Source organism: Schistocerca gregaria, chromosome 6, assembly GCF_023897955.1.
Source record: "Schistocerca gregaria isolate iqSchGreg1 chromosome 6, iqSchGreg1.2, whole genome shotgun sequence".
Taxonomy (NCBI): Eukaryota; Metazoa; Arthropoda; class Insecta; order Orthoptera; family Acrididae; genus Schistocerca; species Schistocerca gregaria.
In genome coordinates, this window is record NC_064925.1 from 438,937,558 (window position 1) to 438,958,524 (window position 20,967).

Consider the following 20,967-nt stretch of genomic DNA (forward strand, 5'->3'; position numbering starts at 1 on the left):
CCGCAAGCCACATGACGGTGTGTGGCGGAGGGTACCTTGAGTACCTCTATCGTTTCTCCCTACTATTCCAGTCTAGTATTGTTCGTGGAAATGAAGATTGTCAGTATGCCTCTGTGTGGGCTCTAATCTCTCTGATCTTATCCTCATGGTCTCTTTGCGAGATATATGTAGGAGGGAGCAATATATTGCTTGACTCCTCAGTGAAGATATGTTCCCGAAACTTCAACAAAAGCCCGTACTGAGCTACTGAGCGTCTCTCCTGCAGAGTCTTCCACTGGAGTTCATCTCCGTAATGCTTTCGTGATTACTAAATGATCCTGTAATGAAGCACACTGCTCTCTGCTGGATCTTCTCTATCTCTTCTATCAACCCAATCTGGTATGGATCCCACACTGGTGAACAATATTCCAGCAGTGAGTGAACAAGTGTACTGTAACCTACTTCCTTTGTTTTCGGATTGCATTTCCTTAGAATTCTTCCAATGAATCTCAGTCTGGCATCTGCTTTACTGACGATCAACTTTATATGGTCTTTCCATTTTAAATCAATCCTAATTCCTACTCCCAGATAATTTATGGAATTAACTGCTTCCAGTTGCTGATCTGCTATATTGTAGGTAATTGATAAATGATCTTTTTTTCTTGTATTTGCAGCACATTACACTTGTCTACATTGAGATTCAGTTGCCAATCCCTGCACCATGTGTCAATTCACTGCAAATCCTCCTGCATTTAAGTACAATTTTCCATTGTTATAACTTCTCGATATACACTCCTGGAAATGGAAAAAAGAACACATTGACACCGGTGTGTCAGACCCACCATACTTGCTCCGGACACTGCGAGAGGGCTGTACAAGCAATGATCACACGCACGGCACAGCGGACACACCAGGAACCGCGGTGTTGGCCGTCGAATGGCGCTAGCTGCGCAGCATTTGTGCACCGCCGCCGTCAGTGTCAGCCAGTTTGCCGTGGCATATGGAGCTCCATCGCAGTCTTTAACAGTGGTAGCATGCCGCGACAACGTGGACGTGAACCGTATGTGCAGTTGACGGACTTTGAGTGAGGGTGTATAGTGGGCATGCGGGAGGCCAGGTGGACGTACCGCCGAATTGCTCAACACGTGGGGCGTGAGGTCTCCACAGTACATCGATGTTGTCACCAGTGGTCGGCGGAAGGTGCACGTGCGCGTCGACCTGGGACCGGACCGCAGCGACGCAAGGATGCACGCCAAGACCGTAGGATCCTACGCAGTGCCGTAGGGGACCGCACCGCCACTTCCCAGCAAATTAGGGACACTGTTGCTCCTGGGGTATTGGCGAGGACCATTCGCAACCGTCTCCATGAAGCTGGGCTACGGTCCCACACACCGTTAGGCCATCTTCCGCTCATGCCCCAACATCGTGCAGCCCGCCTCCAGTGGTGTCGCGACAGGTGTGAATGGAGGGACGAATGGAGATGTGTTGTCTTCAGCGATGAGAGTCGCTTTTGCCTTGGTGCCAATGATGGTCGTATGCGTGTTTGGCGCCGTGCAGGTGAGCGCCACAATCAGGACTGCATACGACCGAGGCACACAGGGCCAACACCCGGCATCATGGTGTGGGGAGCGATCACCTACACTGGCCGTACACCTCTGGTGATCGTCGAGGGGACACTGAATAGTGCACGGTACATCCAAACCGTCATCGAACCCATCATTCTACCATTCCTAGACCGGCAAGGGAACTTGCTGTTCCAACAGGACAATGCACGTCCGCATGTATCCCGTGCCACCCAACGAGCTCTAGAAGGTGTAAGTCAACTACCCTGGCCAGCAAGATCTCCGGATCTGTCCCACATTGAGCATGTTTGGGACTGGATGAAGCGTCGTCTCACGCGGTCTGCACGTCCAGCACGAACGCTGGTCCAACTGAGGCGCCAGGTGGAAATGGCATGGCAAGCCGTTCCACAGGACTACATCCAGCATCTCTATGATCATCTCCATGGGAGAATAGCAGCCTCATTGCTGCGAAAGGTTGATATATACTGTACTAGTGCCGACATTGTGCATGCTCTGTTGCCTGTGTCTATGTGCCTGTGGTTCTGTCAGTGTGATCATGTGATGTATCTGACCCCAGGAATGTGTCAATAAAGTTTCCCCTTCCTGGGACAATGAATTCACGGTGTTCTTATTCAATTTCCAGGAGTGTACTACAGCATCATCTGCAAAAAGCCTCAGTGAACTTCCAATGTTATCCACAAGGTCATTTATATATATTGTGAATAGCAACGGCCCTATGACACTCCCCTGCAGCACATCTGAAATCACCCTTACTTCGGAAGACTTCTCTCCATTGAGAATGACATGCTGCATTCTGTTATCTAAGAACTCTTCAATCCAATCACACAGTTGGTCTGAAAGTCCATATGCTTTACAGAGGTGAACAGAAAACAGTGTGTGAGAAGATGAAATGTGATGATAACACTGGTTTAGTTGCAGGTAAATGAAATTAAAGGGTTTATAATAGAGGGAAACATTCCACATGGGAAAAATATATCTAAAAACTAAGATGATGTGACTTACCTAATAAAAGCGCTGGCAGGTCAATAGACACACAAACAAACACAAACATACACACAAAATTCGGGCCTTCACAACCTGAGGCCGCTTCATCAGGAAAGAGGGAAGTAGAGGGAAAGACGAAAGGATGTGGGTCCCAAGGGAGAGGGCAAGGAGTCATTCCAATCCCGGGAGCGGAAAGACCCACCCTAGGGGAAAAAAGGACAGGCACACACTCGCGCGCGCACACACACTCACATCCATCCGCACATACATAGACACAAGCAGACATTAGTAGATTATGGTAAAAAGGAGAAGGTGAATACAAAGTGAAACTACTGGCAAAAACAAAAAGAGAAAATAAGATGACTGAAAAGATTTCGAAATGCAACAGTGACAATAACAAATGTAATTGTTGGGTTCAAATTAATGATATAAATATAATAGAGGGAAACATTCAAAGTGGGAAAAACATATCTATAAACAAAGATGATGTGACTTAGCAAACAAAAGTGCTGGCAGGTTGATAGACACACAAACAAACACCAACACACACACAAAATTCGAGCCCTCGCACACCATGGTTGCTTCGTCAGGAAAGAGGGAAGGAGAGGGAAAGATGAAACCAATGCGGATTTTGAGCTTTCGCAATCCACGGTTGCTTCGTGAGGAGGGAGGGAGAGGGAAGGATGAAGGGATGTGGGTCTTGGGGGGAGAGGGTGGGGCGTCGTTCCAGTCTCAGGAGCGCAAAGACTTGTCATGTGGGGAAAGAAGGACAGGTGTACACTCGCACATGCGCACGTGTCCATCCACACATATACAGATACGTGTCTGTATATGTGTGGATGGATGTGTGTGTGTGTGCGAGTGTCTGTGTGTGTGTGTGTGTGTGTGTGTGTGTGTGTGTGTGTGTGTGTGTGTGGAATACACTTCAAACCAAAACAACAGGAGATATCATGGGTGGATGTATACATAGAAAGAAGGCCAATGTAAATGACTTATTTGATTGGTGAGAGGGTGTAATTGAAATGCTGAAAATGTCAACTGGGAAGAAATACCAATAACTGTTTTTTTTAGGATAGAACATACAAACATTTTCTAGCCCCCTTTCGTATCACTCCTGTAGAGACTAAAGATAAAATTAGACTAATAACAACTCATTCAGAATCTAATATACTATCATTTTTCCCACTGTCCACCCATGAAAAGAATAGTCAGAAACCTTCATTTATTGTACAATTAAATGTAGCACTGTTGTGTACTTTATAGTGACCTCTGGGGTGATTGTGAAGTAGAGGATATTATCATTTTTCTATGCCTGTGAAAATAAGTATTCATTGCCTTTAAATTCTTTCAGTATGCTGCATAGAAATAAACTGAAAAAAGCTGCACAGAGATGAGAAACGAAAACTGATTGTACTAGGGACATAATAGCACAATACATAGTTTGGAATGGGATGTCTAATATTAGTGAGTATATGATTTGTGTGAGAATATATATTGCAGCACATGTAGCAACCCTGTAAGCAAAAATAAATATTGTCTAGGTAGAAGCAAAACAGAAAGAGGGAATGAAATATAGTGATATGGCACAGAAAAGTCAAAAAACAGTAAAATCAATGGAAAAAATTAAAACGAAGAGACAAGATACTGACATTTAACAATAAAGTGCGCAGAGGCTGTGCATAAATTGTGAAGGAAACAATTAAAACAGGGTGTGTCAAAAGTTAAGCACAATTAAGCACAGATTAGATCTGCTTGCCAGCATTGTCCAATGGAGAAAGGGTGCCTCTGCCTACCCCTTATCACGCTCACTGGCAGACGAGGGTAACATAGGCTACTTGCCAGATGGCTCTACTGCATGGCCACTTTTGCCTGTGTTCACTCGGCCAATGGAGTAAAATTGCGTGAACTACGGCCTGACTGCAAGATCGCCTATGTGTCAGCCATTTGCCTGACCCTGCCCACCTGTGGCCATGCCCACCTTACTGCCCTCACGTGGGCCTACAAATGGGGATAGCCTTGGTTAGATGAATAGTGTTTGTGTGTGTGTGTGTGTGTGTGTGTGTGTGTATGTGTGTGTGCAGAAATAGGAAAATAAAGGCATTTTCCTACATGTTTGCCTTCCCTCATCTTTGTAACAAATGGGGTCTGAAAATCTTAGGCCTGTGTGATTTGATATTTCCTCTCCCCGCCCCCCTCCAATCCCTCCAGAAAAATCCCACCCCCTTTTCCAATATTTCTCAATCATATTCCTCTTTCCTTTCTGAAGAACTAGGAACAAAATTGAAAAAGCAATTATTATTATTTTCTACCTTAAATGTATCCATCAGCAGTACTAGGGCTCTTGTGTCCTGAAGGTAAGTACTAGTTACCTAATCTGCTTTGTTGGAATTTTGAGGATGTTCTTTCCACTCTTCACCGGTAAGTCTTTGACCTCGGACTGTCTCGTTATGCTCGTTGTGTCCAGATCTTTGAACCATTTATTGATTTTCTGGAACAGACTGTCTGAAATATATAATTTAGTTTTCCTCTTAACATCTCATCCCACACCAACCTATTTCTTCACATAATATAAACTATCTTCTTGAAGTCCCTAATCGTAGAAATTACATGCTTTTCCTGACTTCTTTCTTTCAAACACCTTTCTTTGCTAAATGTATTTTTTTATCATCAAATAAATTGGTGGACTGCACTGTAGTTTCCTAATACTGTTTGTGGTAAGTTTATAGCTACACTTCTCTGGTATTGCTCCTTATTATATTTCTCATGTAAGTTCTTCTCTCAACACATGTTGCTGACTCTGTTGCATATGTAGTTCTACATACCCACAACATTTATTACAACAGTGGTTGATTTACCCAACAGTCATTGTGAAAATATTCATATAATTCAAAATAACAAACCTCGGCTCTTGCAAATTATGGATATTCTCTAAATTTTGTGTTGTGATCTTGAAGCTATCCTTAACCATATACCTGAGCAAAACTGTGCAGTGATTTAGGCATGGGACACACACATGAAGAGTGGGGTTCAAACTCCCTGCCAGGGAACCAGACTTTTTTCTCTTTGATTTCTCAAAATCACTTACAGTGAATACGAGGAAGGTTCCTTTGACAAGGACATGACTCGTTTGCAACCTTTCCTCATCCATTCTAAGCATGTGCTCCATCTCGGAAGACTTCATCATAAAAATGCCATTAATCACCAAGTTTCTTCTTTCTTAATCATAAACTTAACTGCTGCAAAAAGTTTTTATTATTATTATTATTATTATTATCTAAAGTTTCAGAAGACTAGGTAGCTGTGTACTGCTATCTCTATTAAGTTTATGAGTAGTTTTGTTTCTTTAAGTGAGAGTAGGAAGAATGATAATTAACTCATTAGTGAGGAATGAAGGTTAGCTAATCTGCTTCCCTGAGAAGAAATGCCAGGATCAGCAAAATGTCAGGAAATAATAATGTAAATACTTTAGGGTTAAAGGAGACTATTCACCAAAATGTGGAAGTGTTGCGTTATCAATAGGCACAAATGAAAGAAATAAAATGTGCTAGCTTTTATAGTTATCCTGTGGTGAGATGGAGTAAAATAAATCATGCGCAGACACATATGCATACTCACACCTGTGCCCCGAGATGGCACTGGATAGACTAACAGTGCCAATGTTATTTTTTGGTGGATGGACTGGTTTTGGTGGGTGTAGTGTTGGGTGGGGTGGGTAGAGGGAAAGGGAGGTGGGAGGCAGTGAGAGGGACTGGAGGTGGATGGCTAGCATCTCGGAGGTAGGTGACCAGTTTGCTGGCAAGGAATGCAGGAGGGAGAGGTGGCAGGTATAAGGGCTGGCGTGATTGTAACAGCTGGCAGGAAGCGGTACATGGTGGAGGAGACATGGAGTCATGAACGGGGAAGGGATGACAGAAAGGAGAAACTGTTGGGTGGAGAGTGTGGGTTAATGGGTTAGCTGAGACTGAGGTCAGGACAATAATGGGTGGAGAATTTGTTGCAAGAACAACTCCTATCTGTGCAGTTCACAGAAGCTGATGGTGTAGGGAAGAATCCAGATGGCTCGGGTTGTGAAACAGCCACTGAAATTGAGCATGTTGTGCTCAGCTAGATGTTGTGCCATGGGAGTTCAACCTTGTTCTTGACAACAGTTTGGCAGTAGCCATTCATCCTGGTCAATGGCTGGTTGGTTGTAATGCCAAAATGCAAGACTGTGCAGTGTTTTCATTAGAGTTGGTATATGACATGGCTGCTTTCACAGGTAGCTCAGCCTCAGATGAGTTAGGATAAGCCTGTGACAGGAATGGAGTAGGTGGCACTGGATGGGTGGATTGGACAGGTAATGCACCTAGGCCTGCCACAGACATATGATTTCTGTGGCAAACGGTTGGGAATGGACGTGGCATAGGGATGGACTACAATGATGTGTAGGTTGTGTGAGCAACAGAACACCACTTTAGGAGTGGTGGGAAGGATGTTGGATAGGATGTCCCTCACTTCAGAATAGGATGAGAGATAATCAGAGCCATCTGAACGATATGGTTCAGTTGTTCCAGCCCAGAGTGATCTTGGGTGATGAGGTTGGCACTCCTTTGTGGTTGATGCTGTGAGGTGGTTGGGGGGGGGGGGGTTGAGTTGTTTGTGGATATGTCACAGGAAATCTGTCTATTTTCTAAGTTTGATGGATATTGCTGGATATTGCCTGTCTGTGGCGGCCTTTGTGAGGCATTCAGCATACTGGAAAAGGGAATTTTCGTCCGTGCATATAAGTCGTCCACGTGTGGCTAGGCTATAAAGCAGTGATTTTTTTAGTGCAGAAGGGATGGCAGCTGTCAAAATGCTGGCACTGTTTGTGACTTAATGTAGGCAGAGGTGTGTGGCTTAATGTAGACAGAGGTGGGAAGAGCCATCATAGAGGTGGAAGTCAACATTTCAGGAAGGTGGTGTGTTGGGTAGACAAGAACTGGATGAAGTGGATGGGAGTTTAGGTTTAAGGTTGTGAAGGAATGTAGATAGGGAGACTTGGCACTGAGTTCAGATAATTATGATATCATCAATGAACCTGAGCCAGACTAAGGACTGGGAGTTTTGGGAAGCTAAGAAGGTTTGCTCTAAATGGCCCATAAACAGGTTGGCCTTGGAGGGTGGCATGTAAGTGCCCATGACTTTGCCACAGATTTGTTTACATACCTTACCTTCAAAGAAAAAGTAGTTGTGAGTCAGGACATAGTCAATAAGGTGTATAAGGAATGAGGTGGTGGGTTTGGAGTCTGAAGGATGTTGGGAAAGGTAGTGTTCATTAGCAGCAGGGCCATGGGTGTGAGGGATGTTTGTGTATGTGTATGATGAGTGGGGTCCAGGAGGTAAAGGGGTGGGGATGTTGGAAAATTGATGAAGAAAGTGGTTAGTATCTTTGATGTGAGAGGCTAGATTTCAGACAATTGGTTGGAGCTGTTGGTCAACAAGGGATTATGTAGAAATTTAATGTGTGGGGTGTTGGTGGGTTGAGGAGGGAGATGGACTCGTGTGAGAGGTTCTGGGAAGGATCTGTGAATTTCAGTAGGGATTAGAGATTACGTTGGACTTCTGGGATGGGATCACTCTGGCAGCACTTGTAGGTGGAGGAATAAGACAGTTGGCAGAGGCCTTCCATCAGGCACACACTGCGACTCATCATAACAGTGGTGGAGCCTTTCTCTGCAGGGAAGATGATTATGTCTAGATCTGTTTTTAGGTTGTGTATGGCTGTCTTTTTCTTCTGATGAAAAGTTAGAGTTCAAGGAACCTAGGGAAAGATGGTGAGGCCAAGTTGAAAGTACAGAATTCCAGGATCTGACTAGTGGTGGGAAGGGAGGGGGGCCATGGTTGGATGGTGATGTGAATTGGGAGAGGCGAGATTCAAAGTTGGGATTAGACAGGCTTTGGTTTGGAGGGATTGGAGAAGGAGAGTAGGTTTTTTGACAGTCCAGCATGGTTAAATTTAGGGGTGGGGTTGAAGGTTAGGCATCTGGACAGGACTGAAGCTTCTGTGGGATTGAGGTGTTGGTGGAAAGGTTAACAACAGTGCTTTGGATTTGCTTGTTTTCTGGGTTTTGTGAGGTGTTGGGAGGGAGTGTTGGAGGATGTGGTAAATTGAAATGGCCAGCTAGGTAGGATCTGGGACCTATTAGGGGTTGATGATGAGGGGTTTGACTGTGGAAGGATGGGTATTGATGGATAGTGGTGCCCCAAGGCAGGAGCAGGATGTTAACAGGATGACCCATTTATGGAATTGATGTCTGCAATGATTTGCAGGTTTTGGAGTGTGCAAGAGTTTCTATTTCAGTGACTGCACATTTAACATTATCTTGCAGAGGGAATGGAGGTGGTTCTGGGCTGTCTGTGTCATGGACAGGTGTTTCTGCACTACCAGGTTTGAGAGGGATAAGGACTGGCAGAATCTGAAAAGGTGAGGGTCATTATGAAAGGAAGGGTGGGATCCAGAGTAAGGGATTTTTATGGTTAGGCAATTGGTGGGATTCCGTGGTTCAAACAGTGTTTAAGAAACAGGATGAGGGACTGGATTTTACCTAGGGAAAGGTATGCTTTTATGAAATGGTGTAGAAAGATGGAGTAGGGGTCCGTTGGGGTGGGGATGATAATAGAAAATGGGAAATGACACAGGAAATGAGTTAATGAAAGCATTAGGTTATTATAAGAAGAACTGAATAATGTAGTGTGAATTCATTGAGTGAAAAGGATGGAAGAAATTGTGCTGGGGGCAATAGTACAGTTTTTTGGCCTGATGATATTTGACTGCGCATAAGTTATCATCATGCATGGGAAAAAAGAAGGAAAGAAATAAAGTTCTTATGGGATGAAAGTGTGAGGAGGTATGCGTGGCTTTGGAGGTTAAATGTAGTGGTTGGCTGCTGGAATGTGTTACAACTGTGATCCAGTTGACAGGTTTTATGTAGAACAGTGTGTAGCACAGTTATAATGGTGGCGACTGATGCTACAGGGTGTCACAAAAGTCACATATAAGCACGTTGGCTGGCATGGGCGAATTTTGTGCACATCAGTGGTGGGCAGGAAAACATGCAGACAGACATGATAATAATCATACTTAACAAATAGTGTGTATGTTGACAGTGTTCAAAGAAGAGTGTTCGTGCTGTCTTCTTGTTGCTGATATTGAGTGATAGTGGCATCAAGTTACAGCACAACTTATTGGCAGGGTGTTTTGGGGATGACTTATAGGAAATAGTTCTGCTACATTTCACAGACTTCACTTGTTGAGCAGACTACACTGATTCTGCCTAAATTTGGTTTCATGAAATTACTATATATAATCTTTGAACTGTGTAGTCTGTTATGCACTATTACACACATCGTCATTTGTCATAAATGATGTTAACTGTTTTAGTTAGCAGCTCTTCTCTTTCACATTTTTTGGCCGTCATCTCATGACTTCCAGCACAAATTAATCATGCAAACACCAGGTACTACCTGAAGACTGTTATACCCAATTCCTTAGAAAATTTGTGAATTTAACTATCATTAATTGTAGGAGCAAGGTGTGGCTAGTGATGCCAGTCATTAATCTGTCATCACATTATTTCATTCTGCATCTCCACTAGCAGTTATGCTAGTGTTACATATTGTTGGAAAATAATTAATTGGTCCATCATAAATAGTACTGAACAGTTTGATGAAACAACAAGAGGAAACACATTGATCATCATTGTTAACAAGTGCATGTTTCTCCTGTGGATGATGAAGAAAATACATTAACATAACTAGTACAAAATGAAGCATGAGACAGCATACTCTCTCTCTCTCTCTCTCTCTCTCTCTCTCTCTCTCTCTCTCTCTCTCTCTCTCTCTCTCTCTCTCTCTCTCCCCCCCCCCCTCTCTCTCTCTCACTCCCTCTCTCTCCCTCCCCCCTCTCAAACAGGCCATGAAGGCCCAATGGTACTGACTGGCCGCCATGTCATCCTCAGCCCATAGGCGTCACTGGATGCGGATATGGAGGGGCATTTGTAAGTACACCGCTCTCCTGACCGTATGTCAGTTTCCAAGACCGGAGCCGCTACTTCTCACTCAAGTAGCTCTTCAGTAGACCTCACAAGGGCTGAGTGCACCCCGCTTCCCAACAGCGCTCGGCAGACCAGGTGGTCACCCATCCAAGTGCTAGCCCAGCCCAGCAACACTTAACTTCAGTGATCTGACGAGAACTGGTGTTGCCACTGTGGCAAGGCTGTTGGCACAAGACGGGATAGTTACAACAATTATGAATTCATTGTGTTTCTAGCTACCAAGTGGAAAAATGTTGATAAAAGTTGGCATTTCTCACATTAAGTGAATTTGAGCATATTTTATATATTTCTGTAATCAAATTGGCTCTCCTGATATATACCCTTTTCTTTTTTCTTTTCTTTTCAGGGAAGAAGTATCTCTGAATCTGAAATACGAGAGATATGTGCTGCTGTATTAAGAGGTACTGTATGTTCTTTCTCTCTTAATAACAATATACAAATTCATTTCCAGAGGCTAAAGTTATGGAGAACATGATTCCAAAGCAGTTGTCATTAAAATATCTTCTACAAAAATAAAAGAATCATATAATGTTTCAACCAAGAAATATTGTCTAGTCAATTACACAAGGCTGATCAGTCTACATCTGACTCCCTTGGCATTGTTGCTAGCACTACTTCAGTTGCCTTAATGATGAAGCAGTGTTTTGAAAATTATTCACCATCAGAGTGACCAAATCTAAAGATATTGTGACCAATAATAAATTGAGCTAAATCGGTAACTTTTTCTAAAATCAGGAAACTATTGCGGGTTATCAACAGATGTGTTTCCATATATGCCTTGTGGAATTTGGTACCTGACATATCACTCATTCAGTGTGACATATCCCAAAGGGCAAATCTGGAGCAGGTTACTGTCAACCATGTCATATGTCACTGTCTCGATCTGCAGTGCTCACATATAGGCATGTTGTAAATGCAAGACAGAATTTCAGAAACTGTCTGGAAGAAATTTGTCAGTTCTCAAATCGAAGACTTGTTACTTTAAACAAGGTCTACAAATAATGGTGACATTTGAAATCAAACAATGGAAAATCCAGGTTAGAACAGTGACAGTGTTATGGAGAGGCTAGGTTTTTACTCACCATATAGAGAAGGTGTTGAGTCACAGACAGGCACAACAGAAAAACTGCCAAATATGTGAGCTTTTAGCTGAAAGGTCTTCTTCTAAAGTTAACAACACACTTATATTCATGCAAGCATAACTCACAAACACATGACCACTGTGGTCATGTTAATGTGAGTTGTGCTGCTTCGTGTGTGTGTGTGTGTGTGTGTGTGTGTGTGTGTGTGTGTGTGTGTGTGTAGTGTGCTTTAGAAGAAGGTCACACGTTTAGCAGTCATTTTTTGTACCTGTCTGTGACTCAACATCTCTTCTATATGGTGAATGGTAACATTTGGGAATTTGTATACCATAATATCACTGTTAAGGATCCTATAGTTTTACTGGCTAGCAAAAAATTTTTCTGTGAAGTTTCATGGTTTAATCAGATCTGGTTGCATATGAGGGCAAGCTGTAGGCATAAATGGTTGAAATCAGCTAGATAAATGCTTCATACTTCAAGAAGTGCTTTATTACCGCAATCCATAATACAGACCACCTTCATTGTAGAGAAAGAAAAAGAACTAGGTGGGATCCACATGATCAGTTTTCACTCCATTTTTAATAGGGCATGATTCAAGAGATAAATCATTCTCCTTCCACAGTATTCCTCTACAAAGTATTGATAAGGAAATAAATGATTTTTGATATTTGAACTCCTGAAATGACATCTGTAATATAAATTCTCATAGTCATTGATGGGCCTATCCAAAACATACCTGGAGGAATGTGAAGGAAATCTTATGCATATGCTCCATTATAGTTGTTTGAGTCCACATTGCTCATGAACAAAACCAGTAGTAATGGCATGGTTTTGTATGGGATGAGTACAATTTTAAAAATTAGTTAGACTGACCAGCCTTTTTAATTTACAGATTTGAAGAAAATATTGTAACTGAAATAGTAATAAAAATAGTGAATTAATTACAGACGGGACTGTCAAATTTAAAAGTTTCTATAACCCATAGTTTTCTCTTTTTTGCTGCAGTATTATTATTATTTTTTAATACATATATCCCAATGAATCACTCATTCAAAGAAAGACAAGCAGTGCCGTGGTTGATGGACCTAGCAGTCTCGACAAAAGTCAGTATTTCACAGTGTATGACTTGGGACCAATATTAACTTGTTTGTTGATTTATATGAGTATAATATGCAACCAGTTGCTATTTACAGTTTTGATATGATTCATTTTCTGTATCATTAACTGGTATTCAAGGTGCTGCACTCTCTTCATCAGCAGGAAGTGTTACAGAAACATTTTCTAGACCATGTGCAGCTAGACACTATAGTCATGGTTAATGAATTGTCTCATGGTATCCATGACAGATTCATTCTTATAATATACATTTAGCAGATTATACACATGCATATACAGTATTTAGTGGCACTTGGTTTCACATTCATTCACAGTAAGTAACCACAGAGTTTTCTGGTCTGGCACAAGCCTCTGTGCAAGCCTCTTCATCTCTGCATAATTATTCAAACTTAAGTTGGTTTGAAACAGCTTATTTTTTTCAAGTCTGGGCCACCCTCTACACATTACCCACCACACTTCCTTTCATTATGACACTGACAGTTCTGTTGTCCTTCAGGGTGTGATCTATCAACTGTACCCTTCTTTTAGTAAAGTTTTGCTGTAAATTTCTTTTTCCTCAGTTCAGTTCAGTACCTCCTCAATTGTTGTTTGATCTAACTGTATAATTTTCAAGAGTCTTTGCTCTACATTTCAAAAGCTACTATCTTCTTCTTATCTGAATTGCTTATTATCCATGTTTCACTTCCATGTTAGGCTACACTCCATAGAGTTACCTTCAGAAAAAGACTTCCTGGCATTTAAATTTATATTAGATGTTAAAAAAATTTCTCTGTTTAAGAAATGCTTTTCTCACTATTGACGGTCTGCATTTTATATCTTCCCTGCCATCATCATTTATTTTGCTGTCCAAATAACAAAACTCATCTACTATTTTTACTGTTCTATTTTCTAATCTAATGTCCTCATCATGACCTGATTTACTTCAACTACATTCCATTACCCTTCCTCCTCTTTTTTTCTCCTCGGCTTGTTTGTCCTTATCTAGGTCTCCATTCGGGTTCAGGAGTTCTTCAAAATACTTCTTCCACATATTCTTGAATTCCTCCTTATTCTCTACATCTTGTCCACTTTTGTTCACCATTCGAGCATAATCTGTCGTACCATTCTTCCTCTTACTTTTAATCATCCCATATAACACCTTTTTTGAACCTTCACTATCCTCCTTCACCATTCTGGTCCACTGTTCCATCAACTTCCTTCTTTCCTCCACCACCACTCATTCTGCTTCTTTCTTGCTTGCCTGATACACTTCACTTGTCTCTACTGTTCTCTTGTGGAACCATACCCTAAGGCTCTATTTTTCTTCTGTACTATACCCTTTGTTTTATCATTCCACCAGTACGTTACTTTCCATCTCTTTTTGTTGCTTGTCCACCCACATATTGCTTCCACTTGCACTTACTAATGTAAGTAGCAAATAGAAAAGACCTTACATGGTGATAAATTGAAGAGGCATCGGGCAAGTTAAAGAGAGGGAAGTCAACAGGTCTGGATGAACTAAGTGTAGAGATGGTGAGAGCAGCAGGAGAGGAGAGGATACAATGGCTATATTGTGTAATGAAAATTGTGTGGAGACAGAAGATGATCCCAGAAGACTGGAAGAAGGGAATAATTGTCCTGATCTTTAAGAAGGGAAATAGAAAAGAGTGCAAGAACTATAGGGGATAACATTGATGAGTCATTGTGCAAAGATTTTTGAGAAAATTTTGGAAGCACGAATTCGGGGAAAATTAGAAGGAAGAATGAGAGAAGAGCAACATGGCTTCAGAACAGGAAGGTCCACTGTGGATCTAATTTTTGCTGTAAGACTAATTACCTTCCTGGACATTGAAAAAGTGTATAATAGTGTACGTAGAAGCAATGTGGAAAGCTCTGAAGAACAGAGGAGTAGCAAAACAGATTATTTTGAGAATAAGAGAAATGTACCATGGAAGTGTGAGCTGTGTGAAAGTGGGAGGAGAGAGATCAGCTTGGATTGAACAGAACAACAACTTGAGGTAGGGAAGTGCACTTTCACCATTACTCTTCATTGTAATGATGGATGATCATTTTTGTAAATTTGTGGTAAGTGTCTATGGGACCAAACTGCTGACGTCATCAGTCCCTAGGCTATTGTTCTCTAGTTTGTTCCCATTATGTAGACCCTTTGTGCATCCCTCCTACTTATCACCTTTCGTATGTGTATGTTTAACATCCAAAATGTACATTATCAGAATGAATTTGTCATAGGTACCACAAGGCAATGTAATCACCACAAGCCGGCCGTGGTGGTCTAGCGGTTCTAGGTGCTCAGTCCGGAACCGCGCAACTGCTACGGTCGCAGGTTCGAATCCTGCCTCAGGCATGGATGTGTGTGATGTCCTTAGGTTAGTTAGGTTTAAGTAGTTCTAAGATCTAGGGGACTGATGACCACAAATGTTAAGTCCCATAGTGCTCAGAGCCATTTGAATCATTTTTGAATCACCACAAACATAGCATCTAGCTGCACAAGTTCCAGATAATGTTCTTGTAACACCTCAAAAAGCCTGCTTTGACTTGAAAATTAGTTAATGGTGCAGAAAATAAATAATATCAAAATTCAAAGAAAGCAATTGGTTGCATATTATACCCAATAGATCGCCAGTTTAAATCATAATTGTAGTTCACCATCTACAATAAACATAGTGAATATTAACTTGTTTCTGTCATGCTTAGGTGGCATACAGTGAAGAGTACTCTGGCAAATGACATTCTATACTTGGTTCTTTCTGAAGGTGTAGTCAGTTTACGTTTGGTGGAGGAAGAGTTGTTGAATACCATTTGATTTCATTTGATTTTTGTTGATTCAGCTAGCCACCATTAACCACTGTGCCAAGTGTCTTCGGGAAGTGAATAAATAATACAGATTTTGATATAAGGTTATAGTATGGAACTCAAAGATGAAAGGTGTTAATTAAGTAAGTAAATAGAATGGCTATACGAACGTAAAAAGTCATATGTGCAGTGTGACTGAATACTGAGCTTTCAGAAATAGACGTTTCTTCTCGCAGGATGAAAGAGAGAGTAATGATAGGACAAGGTTTAAACAAATGGTCATATTGTAAAGAACATTACATCTAATTCACAAGATAACAAAGATAAGCTTAATATGTTGAAGAACTGTATAGATGATAACACAAAATCATGTGTTACATAGAAGGTAATATGTAAGTACCATACACAGTAGCACCTTCCTGACCAATTATTACACAACAATTTTGACACTGTACAACTCAGTCATATTGGCATTCAGTGTAAATTTACAAAAACAAAACAAAAATGATATAGGCTACTGCAGTTCAGTATTGACCATAGTTTATGTTGGCAGTTCACAACTTTTTAAGTTCAGGCAACTATAAATAATGACTTTCCTAAATGTTAAACTCAGTAATAGTTCCTATATTATTGACAAATAGAACATTAGTGAGTCTTAGTACTTTGACAACAGAGTACTGGAGACATAGAGGGGGATGTATGATTAAACTGAATTCCTGAAGAAGCCTTTCTTCCATTGACTCAAGTCCAATTACCTGAATAAGAATTCATGATATATTGCTTGCATCAGGGGATTCTACATAGCAGTTCTTCCATAATTCCGACTGTGATTTCCTCTCTCAAAATCCAGTGCCTCAGCACAGCAGAAATTCTCAAAATAAAATCAGGAATAATTGTTTTGGCTTCCTATACTCAAGACACACACCATCATAAACTAGTGTTGTATTTGTCTTATGTTCTGTCTGCCATTTTAACTGCAAATGCTATATATATCTGCTGTGTGTGACGAAGCAATTAATGTGCAAAAGTGGATACAGTAGGGTGTGATTGATAGATTTATGATTGTGCTCATATCAACAAACAGCACATCATAATACATGAAAATAAAAAAAGGTACATAATACATTAAGACATCAGAATTAATGTTTACTCATTACTTTGTGACATTCATATTAGTAACAGCTTTACAGTTTGAAAAATAATACCCCATCTCTTGTGACAAAAATAATTGTATTTATGCTTGCACTATTGAGGCATCCCACTTATACAATAGAACTACACATATAGTCTCATTTTTGTTAAAAAAATTAGAGCATTGAACAGATTCATGACTGAGTAATTCATTCATTTCTGCATAAGGTGAAGTTTGTCTTATTACTGTGCAGTTCCTCTTTTGACCTCATATTGTGGCCATAATATGCACAACTGGTTTTGGAAAGAGAGCAATTTTTCAATGTAACATACAAGTTGGAAGACACATTGAGATGTAAGAGTTTCTCAAGGAACACCACTCATAATGCATGTAATTCTCTTGTGAGCAACTTTTTTTTTTTTTTCTCGCCAGTGGCTGATTACTCCAAAATATGATGCCATAAGGAAACAATGTATGGAAATATCAAAAGTAGGCAGCATTGATGGCATTCTTATGTGTAGATCATGCAATTATGTTTAAGATAAAAATTGTGGAAATGCAGTAAGTCTTTTTGCCAGATCTATAATATAGCATGATCATGTAAATAAAATAGAAAGAAACTTCCACATGGGAAAAATATATTAAAAACAAAGATTCCAAGACTTACCAAGCGGGAAAGCGCCGGCAGATAGGCACATTAACAAAACACACAAACAGACACACAGAATTGCTAGCTTTCGCAACCGATGGTTGCTTCTTCAGGAAGGAGAGGGAAAGACGAAAGGATGTGGGTTTTAAGGGAGAGGGTAAGGAGTCATTCCAATCCCGGGAGCGGAAAGACTTCCCTTAGGGGAAAAAAAAAAGGACAGGTGTACACTCGCACACACATACACACACACATATCCATCCGCACATACACAGACACAAGCAGACATATTTAAAGGCAAAGAGTAAGGGCAGAGATGTCAGTCGAGGCGGAAGTACAGAGGCAAAGAAGTTGTTGAAAGACAGGTGAGGTATAAGCGGCGGCAACTTGAAATTAGCGGAGGTTGAGGCCTGGCGGATATCGAGAAGAGAGGATATACTGAAGGGCGAGTTCCCATCTCCGGAGTTCGGATAGGTTGGTGTTGGTGGGAAGTATCCAGATAACTCGGACGGTGTAACACTGTGCCAAGCTGTGCTGGCCGTGCATCAAGGCATGTTTAGCCACAGGGTGATCCTCATTACCAACAAACACTGTCTGCCTGTGTCCATTCATGCGAATGGACAGTTTGTTGCTGGTCATTCCCACATAGAAAGCGTCACAGTGCAGGCAGGTCAGTTGGTAAATCACGTGGGTGCTTTCACACGTGGCTCTCCCTTTGATCGTGTACACCTTCCGGGTTACAGGACTGGAGTAGGTGGTGGTGGGAGGGTGCATGGGACAGGTTTTACACCGGGGGCGGTTGCAAGGGTAGGAGCCAGAGGGTAGGGAAGGTGGTTTGGGGATTTCATAGGGATGAACCAAGAGGTTACGAAGGTTAGGTGGACAGCGGAAAGACACTCTTGGTGGAGTGGGGAGGATTTCATGAAGGATGGATCTCATTTCGGGGCAGGATTTTAGGAAGTCGTATCCCTGCTGGAGAGCCACATTCAAGGTCTGACCCAGTCCCGGGAAGTATTCTGTCACAAGTGGGGCACTTTTGGGGTTCTTCTGTGAGAGGTTCTGGGTTTGAGGGGATGAGGAAGTGGCTCTGGTTATCTGCTTCTGTACCAGGTTAGGAGGGTAGTTGCGCGATGCGAAAGCTGTTTTCAGGTTGTTGGTGTAATGGTCGAGGGATTCAAGACTGGAGCAGATTCGTTTGCCACGAAGGCCTAGGCTGTAGCGAAGGGACCGTTTGATATGGAATGGGTGGCAGCTGTCATAATGGAGGTACTGTTGCTTGTTGGTGGGTTTGATGTGGACAGATGTGTGCAGCTGGCCATTGGACAGATGGAGGTCAACGTCTAGGAAAGTGGCATGGGAATTGGAGTAGGACCAGGTGAATCTGATGGAACCAAAGGAGTTGAGGTTGGAGAGGAAATTCTGGAGTTGTTCTTCACTGTGAGTCCAGATCATGAAGATGTCATCAATAAATCTGTACCAAACTTTGGGTTGGCAGGCTTAGGTAACCAAGAAGGCTTCCTCTAAGCGACCCATAAATAGGTTGGCATACGAGGGGGCCATCCTGGTACCCATGGCTGTTCCCTTTAATTGTTGGTATGTCTGGCCTTCAAAAGTGAAGAAGTTGTGGGTCAGGATGAAGCTGGCTAAGGTGACGAGGAAAGAGGTTTTAGGTAGAGTGGCAGGTGATCGGCGTGAAAGGAAGTGCTCCATTGCAGCGAGGCCCTGGACGTGCGGTATATTCGTGTATAGGGAAGTGGCATCAATGGTTACAAGGATGGTTTCCGGGGGTAACAGACTGGGTACGGATTCCAGGCGTTCGAGAAAGTGGTTGGTGTCTTTGATGAAGGATGGGAGACTGCATGTAATGGGTTGAAGGTGTTGATCTACGTAGGCAGAGATACGTTCTGTGGGGGCTTGGTAACCAGCTACAATGGGGCGGCCAGGATGTTTGGGTTTGTGAATTTTGGGAAGTAGGTAGAAGGTAGGATTGCGAGGTGTCGGTGGGGTGAGGAGTTTGATGGAGTCAGGTGAAAGGTTTTGTAGGGGGCCTAAGGTTCTGAGGATTCCTTGAAGCTCCGCCTGGACATCAGGAATGGGATTACCATGGCAAACTTTGTATGTAGAGTTGTCTGAAAGCTGACGCAGTCCCTCAGCCACATACTCCCGACGATCAAGTACGCACAGTGTTACACCGTCCGAGTTATCTGGATACTTCCCACCAACACCAACCTATCCGAACTCCGGAGATGGGAACTCGCCCCTCTCTTTTCGATATCCGCCAGGCCTCAACCTCCGCTAATTTCAAGTTGCCGCCGCTCATACCTTACCTGTCTTTCAACAACTTCTTTGCCTCTGTACTTCCGCCTCGACTGACATCTCTGCCCTTACTCTTTGCCTTTAAATATGTCTGCTTGTGTCTGTGTATGTGCGGATGGATATGTGTGTGTGAATGTGTGTGCGAGTGTACACCTGTCCTTTTTTTTTCCCCTAAGGGAAGTCTTTCCGCTCCCAGGATTGGAATGACTCCTTACCCTCTCCCTTAAAACCCACATCCTTTCGTCTTTCCCTCTCCTTCCTGAAGAAGCAACCATCGGTTGCGAAAGCTAGCAATTCTGTGTGTGTGTTTGTGTGTTTTGTTAATGTGCCTATCTGCCGGCGCTTTCCCGCTTGGTAAGTCTTGGAATCTTTGTTTTTAATATATAGCATGATCAGTTTAATTTGCTATTGATATTCACTCCCAAGAACTTGGCAGAGTCCACTTGCTGTATTTGTTGTTCATTAAATATTATATTTATATCCTACTCTTCTTTCTGTGTCGCATGAAATGGTCCATAACACTCACAGTTTCTAGATGGTGGCATATTAGGGTGCAGCAATTTCACTGGCTCATTTTGCACCTCAGAGGTCTGTAGTAGCAAAATGGTTTTCGTTACTGTTTCCATTATTTGATCATTCTTGGCCATCTTGTAAGTTGATCATGTAGCTTACAAGTTAACTTACAGGAGTAATTATAGACGTGTAGTGTTACTGTCACAATACCCTGGGCTTCATTGCCTTGTAGCATTATAGGCCTTTTATTTTTTCTAGTGATTTCTTTAATATTCAATATATTTTGCTTATCTTTTCATCTACAAACACAAAAACATTTGGAGCAGGTACTCGCTGTTTCCAACTTTTATGAGACAGCATCTCACAAAAAAACAGATGAAATTAACATGATATTTCCATGGATGCAATTACTAGTTCCTCTGGCAAACACAATACTGCATTAGTAGCTATGTATTGAATATGTCTTACTTGTATATCTTAGATGTAAAGGACAAGTGCTGGAGCTGAACACATTCTGAACAAGAATCGCTTACATTATTTCAAAACTGTAAGGTTACTGATCAGAGCCAGTGGAAAGTACAATCAAACCTCCAGATAAGTATCAACAATGGTTTAATCATCCATGATAGGTGTAGAAATACATCATGTCCACCTGCAAGGTAAATAAATAAAAATTGTGTTTCAGTTCTAGTTCCTTTATCTTCAAGTGGATAATGGCAGTCTGAAAGGGCAAGTGTGAGGCATAGCC

At 41.9% G+C, this 20,967-nt stretch overlaps 1 protein-coding gene and 1 pseudogene across 5 annotated transcripts in view; one reads left to right on the forward strand and one right to left on the reverse strand.

The window, feature by feature from the left end:
- Positions 1–20,967, forward strand: part of LOC126278179 (collagen alpha-1(IX) chain-like) — a 1,015,797-nt gene that overhangs the window by 970,530 nt on the left and 24,300 nt on the right. For all 5 annotated transcript variants that reach the window (XM_049978085.1, XM_049978082.1, XM_049978080.1 and 2 more), the window contains one exon: positions 10,968–11,022. In XM_049978085.1, coding sequence (XP_049834042.1) covers positions 10,968–11,022 — 55 coding nt within the window. The remainder of the gene's footprint in view (positions 1–10,967; positions 11,023–20,967) is intronic.
- LOC126279182 (5S ribosomal RNA) lies at positions 10,673–10,790 on the reverse strand (annotated as a pseudogene).